Source organism: Symphalangus syndactylus, chromosome 18 (genome assembly GCF_028878055.3).
Source record: "Symphalangus syndactylus isolate Jambi chromosome 18, NHGRI_mSymSyn1-v2.1_pri, whole genome shotgun sequence".
Classification (NCBI taxonomy): domain Eukaryota; kingdom Metazoa; phylum Chordata; class Mammalia; order Primates; family Hylobatidae; genus Symphalangus; species Symphalangus syndactylus.
The window spans coordinates 56,032,717-56,039,505 of NC_072440.2; the positions used below are offsets into that span (position 1 = coordinate 56,032,717).

At 46.1% G+C, this 6,789-nt stretch overlaps 1 protein-coding gene across 5 annotated transcripts in view; it reads left to right on the top strand.

The window, feature by feature from the left end:
- The window catches only part of USP18 (ubiquitin specific peptidase 18), a 28,185-nt gene extending 21,539 nt beyond the window's left edge, over positions 1-6,646 (top strand). For all 5 annotated transcript variants that reach the window (XM_055251704.2, XM_063623308.1, XM_063623310.1 and 2 more), the window contains 4 exons: positions 90-257; positions 2,491-2,622; positions 3,135-3,184; positions 6,084-6,646. In XM_055251704.2, coding sequence (XP_055107679.2) covers positions 90-257; positions 2,491-2,622; positions 3,135-3,184; positions 6,084-6,129 — 396 coding nt within the window. In that variant the 3' untranslated portion in view covers positions 6,130-6,646. The remainder of the gene's footprint in view (positions 1-89; positions 258-2,490; positions 2,623-3,134; positions 3,185-6,083) is intronic.
- Positions 6,647-6,789: the final 143 nt, after the last annotated feature.

Consider the following 6,789-nt stretch of genomic DNA (forward strand, 5'->3'; position numbering starts at 1 on the left):
TTTGGGAAGAACGCGTTGCTAGCCCTGACATTTCTCTGACTCTCTCATTCCAAGTGGACTTTATCTCCAGAGCGATTTTGTTTTTTCAGGTCTTGAAGCTGACCCATTTGCCCCAGACCCTGACAATCCACCTCATGCGATTCGCCGTCAGGAATTCACAGACGAGAAAGATCTGCCACTCCCTGTACTTCCCCCAGAGCTTGGATTTCAGTCAGGTCCTTCCAATGAAGCCAGAGTCTTGTGATGCCGAGGAGCAGGTGGGATGATCCCGACCTCCTTGCCGTCCTGCCTCTCCCCAGATGCCACGTCCTTTCCGTTTTCCCTTCCTTCACCCCCAGTCTGCTAGGAGCCACCTGTTCCTCAGAGACTGTCCCCAGCCTCAAAAGACTTTCTTCTTTCTAAATATTGGATTTGTGTTCACGTGCTTCACAGCACTGAGGGACGGAATCCAGAATTCAGCAGGCTCCTTCGGAAATAACGTGGAATACATAGAAATGCATGGGCAAACATGTCATTGTGGGTTCTTAGTACCAACCAAACTCTCTTCCTCAGATGGCCTGTGCCCACTTTGAGGATAATCATGAAGTAGCCAGTTGACTGGACCACATTTAATCAGAGTAAAGTTTAATTCGCTTGTCCTGAGATAATAACCTATTGAGAGATTCTGAGAAAAAAAGAGACACAAGGCCAGGTGATGTGGCTCATGAGCCTGTGATCCCACACCTCGAAGGGCTGAGGCCGTAGGATTGCTTGAGCCCAGGAGTTCGAGACCAGCTTCGGCAACATAATGAGACCCCGTCTCTCAAAAAAAAAAAAAAAAAAAAAAATCAACTGGGTGTGGTAGCACAGACCTTTAGTCCCAGCTACTTGGGAGGCTGAGTGGGAGGATCACTTGAGCCCCGGAGTTTGAGGCTGCAGTGAGCTATGATCTATCATTGTACTCCAGCCTGGGCTACAGTGCAAGACCCTGTCTCTAAAAACAAAACAAGAAAAACTAAAAAAAAAAAGGCACAAATATCTTTTTTCCATAGATTTGAAATGCTACGTAGCAAATTTTGTATTCCTGTATGTACGGGTCTATTTTTGGAGCGTCTCTTCTGTTTTATTGGTCTGTTTGGCTAGTTATGCTTTAGAACCATGACATTTAGAAAATTAAGGTCTGGTAATACGTTACAATAGCTCCTATTATATCATGATTTCTTTACCTACTTAGGCCGTATACATTTCATAGGATTCTCTTTTTCTTTCCTTCTAGTTCTTTTTATTTCTACCTGCAGATTCTGCCTGATGAAGTATATTTAAAATTGTTTTTCACTTAAAAAAGACTTTTTTGGCTGGATGCAGTGGGTCATGCCTGTAATCCCAGCAATTTGGGCGGTCAAGAGGATTGCTGGAGTGAGGAGTGAAGCCCAGCTGGACAACAAAGCAGGACTCCATCTTTGCAGCAACAACAAAAAAGACTTTGTTATGGAACATTACAAATAGATATCAAAGTGTGTAGTGAAGGAAGAGTTAGACAGTGAATCCTCGGCTGTAACAGTTACCAAAACTCATGGCAGTCTTGCTTTTCCTATAACCCACCCTCTTGTTTCACCCAACCCTGTACTGGATTTTTTTGAAGCAAATCCCAGACATCATACTATTTCATTTATAAACACTTCATTATGTATCCCTAAAGAATAAGCACTCAAAAGATAGTCATCTCCATCTCGTAATTCCTTAATAGCATCAAATATCTGGTCAACCTTCAGACTTCCTGACTGTTGTATAATCTATGTGGTTTGTTTGACTCTAGATCCAAACAACGCCTACACTTGCATTTGGTTAAGTTTCTTTCTTTTCTTAAGTTCTAGATTTCCGCTCCTTTTCTTTTCCTTGCAGTTGATTTGGTTGAATATTTTTTTAATATGCCAGCACTGGCTGGTTGGTATCATTTAACGTGTTCCTGTAACCCTTTTATTTCTTGTAAACGAATATTTAGATACAGATATTGCCCTGCATTTTGTAAAGTTCTGCACAAAGTCTGCAAATGGAAATAGGGATAATTTCAGCCTCCACTGTGGGTGACTCAGCTTTGGGTGTGCCGCCCTTGCCCTCTGTCTCCCCTCCCCCTACAAAAGACTTTTTTGGCTGGGTATGGTGGCTCAGGATAGGGTCATTCCTGGGCTTGTGGAGAAACAGAACTGTGTTCTGATGATCCCCACCCCTCCCAGGGGAAAGTTCTAATCTTGCCTTGGCTTTGGGGGCCTCTCTCGTGACCTCCTGCCTTCCATCTCTCGTGTGCTCTGCCCTGCTGAGCTGCTGAGCCTTCGCAGTTCAGGATCCACACTCAGGAAAGCCCCTCCCGGAGGGTGCCCACTGGCCGTGGGTAGGGACTGTTTTCTAATATTCTAAAGTCCCAGAGTCGGGCCTAGGGTGGGCAGGTATAAATGTGTGAGGCAGTTGTGTTTGTGGTGGTGGGTGAACTGTCTCGTGCCTGTCTCTTTACAGTCTGGAGGGCAGTATGAGCTTTTTGCTGTGATTGCGCATGTGGGAATGGCAGACTCCGGTCATTACTGTGTCTACATCCAGAATGCTGCAGATAGAAAATGGTTCTGCTTCAATGACTCCAATATTTGCTTGGTAAGAAACATCGTCCACAATTGCCTCCTGCCCTGGATTGGCCACGTCTAGCAAATGCTGGGCTCAGGGCTGCATGGGTCTCCGAGATCAAGACACACTGTGGTCCTGCTGTCTGGGTGTGGGGCCTTTGATGAGGGTTCAAGCCTTTTTCGGTCTGAAGTCCCCATGTGGTTTGCACCTCTGTAAAGATTCAATTCACTTCCCTCCACTTCTAAGTTTTTGGTGCTCTAGGCTCATGCTCTGCAGCTTCCTGCTTTGTGGGAAATGTCTAAAGAGCAAGGAGAGTTAGAAATATGTAAGGCTTCTGGGATAAGCATGACCAAGTTTAAACACAGGGACAAGGGTGCTAAAAATACTTCATTGCACAAGACATCCTGCTGCTGTTGCACCAGGCTCTTGGGAGTTGCTAGGGGTGGGCTTGTCTGGAGGATGAGGGGCACATTATAGCGTCCTGTCCTCTGTGAGTGCTTGTGTCAGCTGGCTGCTTGACCCCATTTGTTTCTGGCTTCTAGGTGTCCTGGGAAGACATCCAGTGTACCTACGGAAATCCTAACTACCATTGGTAAGAAACGGATTTGGGTAGTGGGAGTCTGATGAGCTCACATAGGGTCCTTGGAGCTGCATGAAACGCCCGTGGATTCCCCTGTTACCAACATGCTAATGGCTCACTGTCCGCCTCATCTCCAACACTCACCCCACCACCCCATGCTTGCCTGACACGTCACACTCCAGGAATATTAAAGAACAGGTAGCTGCCAACCAGCCATGCCCTCCATCTCCCGTCTGCTGTGCACATGCACTTCCTGACCATATTGTCCTCTCCTCGTTTAACATCTAGGCCAACTCCCCACTCATGTGTTCATACTCATTGTTTTTTCCTATCCTGTGAAGCCTCTGCTGATTCAGCCAGATTCGTAGGGGCTTCTTGTATGGTTTTCTCTTTTTTTTTTTTTTTTTTGACAGAGTCTTGGTCTGTTGCCAGGCTGGAGTGCAGTGGCACAGTCTTGGCTCACTGCAACCTCCGCCTCCCAGGTTCAAGTGATTCTCCTGCCTCAGCCTCCTGAGTAGCTGGGACTACAGGAGCGTGCCACCAGGCCCAGCTAATTGTTTTTTGTATTTTTAGTAGAGACGGTGTTTCACCATGTTGGCCAGGATGGTCTCGATCTCTTGATCTCATGATCTGCCTGCCTCAGCCTCCCAAAGTGCTGGGATTACAGGCATGAGCCACCATAACCGGCCTTCTTATATGCTTTTATTGCATTTGAGCATACCTCTTTTACAGCGAAGATCTTTTTTTTTTTTTTTAATTTTATTTTTAGAGATGGAGTCTTGCTTTGTTGCCCAGGCTGGAGCACTGTGGTGTGATCATAGCTCACCGCAGTCTTGAACTCCTGGGCACAGGTGATCCTCCCACTTCAGCCTCCTGAATAGCGGGGACTACAAGCATGCACCACCATGCCTGGCATATTTTAAAAAAAATGTTTGTAGAGATGAGGTCTCGCTATGTTGCCAGGCTTGTCTCAAACTACTGGGCTCAAGCCATCCATCCATTTCAGCCTCCCAAAGTGCTTGGATTATAGGCACGAGCACCGTGCCTGGCCATCACACTGTTTTTTTGTTTGTTTGTTTGTTTGTTTGTTTTGAGATGGAGTCTTGCTCTGTCGCCCAGGCTGGAGAGCAGTAGCGGGATCTCAGCTCATTGCAAGCTCCGCCTCGTGGGTTCACGCCATTCTCCTGCCTCAGCCTCCTGAGTAGCTAGGACTACAGGCGCCCGCCACCACGCCTGGCTAATTTTTTGTATTTTTAGTAGAGACGGGGTTTCACCATGTTAGCCAGGATGGTCTCTATCTCCTGACCTCGTGATCTGGCTGCCTTAGCCTCCCAAAGTGCTGGGATTACAGGCGTGAGCCAATAAATATTTTTATAATCATTAACTACCAAGGAGAAGCTGGAGAGAAAAAAGGTGGATGAAGTTAAAGCAGAGACACTTTGTAAGTTTCTTGGCTGAGCTTTGAGACTGTGTATCAGAGATGCTATTTGAGGTGATTTTCAGCTACAGAGATAGGCCTGGTCATTTGGAAAATAACGGATTAGGTGAAGCTTGTGTTTGAAATCCTCCTTCTACTCTCTTGTTTATTCTGAGCATCCATCTTAGACACCCAATCTTTGTCACTTTGAGGTTGTCATTGATTTCCCTGTTATTGAGATTAGAGGTTGGCAGACTTTCTCTGTAAAGGGCTGGAGAGAAAGTACTTCAGACTCTGTGGTCTGTACAGTGTCTGTTGCAACCACTTAACTCTGCCCTATACAGCAAAAGCAACTGTAGACAGTACATGGGTGGATGAGCATGGCCGGGGTCCAGTTACACTTACTTGCAAAAAGGGGCTTGGGGACTGGGTGTGATCTCACACCTTTAATCCCAGCACTTTGGGAGGCCGAGGCAGGAGGATCCCTTTAAGCCAGGAGTTCAAGACCAGCCTGGGCAACAAAGCAAAACTCTATCTCTACAAAAAATTAAAAATTATTATAGCTAGGCATGGTGGTACACACCCGTAGTCCTAGGTACTCAGGAAGCTAAAACTGAGGCAGGAGGGTCAGTTGAGCCCAGGAGCACGAGGCTGTGGTGAGCTATTATTGTGCCACTGCGCTCCAGCCTGGTGACAGAGCAAGAACCGGTCTCACCAAAAAATAAACAAAAGGCTGGGCACGGTGGCTCACGCCTGTAATCCCTGCACTTTGGGAGACTGAGGCGGGCAGATCATGAGGTCAGGAGATTGAGACCATCTGGCTAACATGGTGAAACCCTGTCTCTACTAAAAATACAAAAAGTTAGCTGGGCGTGGTGGCGAGCGCCTATAGTCCCAGCTTCTCAGGAGGCTGAGGAGGGAGAATCGTTTGAACCTGGGAGGCAGAGGTTGCAGTGAGCCAAGATTGTGCCACTGCACTCTAGCCTGGGCTACAGGGCAAGACTCCATTAAAAAAACAAACAAACAAACAAACAAACAAAACATAATGCATATTCTTTCTTATAAATGGGAGCTAAACATGGGGACCCATTGACTTAAAGATGGCAACAACTGGGAACTGCTGGATGGGGAGGGAGGGGAGGGGTGAAAGACTAACTGCTGGGGAGTATGCTCATATCCACGTGACAAACCTGCACATGTGCCCGCTGAATCTAAAATAAAAGTTGAAAGTAGATTTAAAAAAACCCAAGAGGACTGGATTTGGCTTGTGTGCCCATAGCTTGTTAACCTCCGCTTTAGATATTAACTAATAGAAACGTAGTGCTTATCTTCCCAGGCCATCTATTTTGTTCCTCTCCGAGGTGATGGATAGATGAAGGCTTAATCCAGCCACCTGGAAGTTGGCTGACGCTTGTCCTGTCATGGATTAATGAAGCATTGTTTTCTGATGAAGATTTCATGCCACTGTGCTGATGTGTCTTCTCTTCTCTCTAGGCAGGAAACCGCATATCTTCTGGTTTACATGAAGATGGAGTGCTAATGGATATGCCCAAAACCTTCAGAGATTGACATGCTATCATTTTCCATTTCCGTTCCTGGATCTACGGAGTCTTCTAAGAGATTTTGCAATGAGGAGAAGCATTGTTTTCAAACTATGTAACTAAGCCTTATTTATAATTAGGGATATTATCAAAATATTTAACAACAAGGCCCCTCAGGTCCTGATCAGTCAGAATGGATGCTTTCACCAGCGGACCTGGCCATGTGGCTGCTCAGTCCTGGGTGCTCGCTGCTGTGCAAGACATTCGCCCTTTAGTTAGGCCAAAGGCCAGTGGCAGGGGGTATTTCAGTATTATACCACTGCTGTGACCAGACTTGTATACTGGCTGAATATCAGTGCTGTTTGTAATTTTTCACTTTGAGAGCTGACATTAATTCCATATAAATCAAGTGTTTTGTAACTGCTATTCATTTATTCAGCAAATATTTATTGATCATCTCTTCTCCGTAAGATAGTGTGATAAACACAATTGTGAATAAAGTTATTTTCCACAAAAGGACTTTGCAGTTTTAATGGGGGACAGTAGGGCTTGTGCTGTAGGAATTCAAAGGCAAGGGAAGTCACTTCTGTTGTGGGGCCCTAGGAGGAGCGTCTGGGCTGGAAAGGGTTAGGGTGGAGGTCCCCGACAGGGGCAGCGTA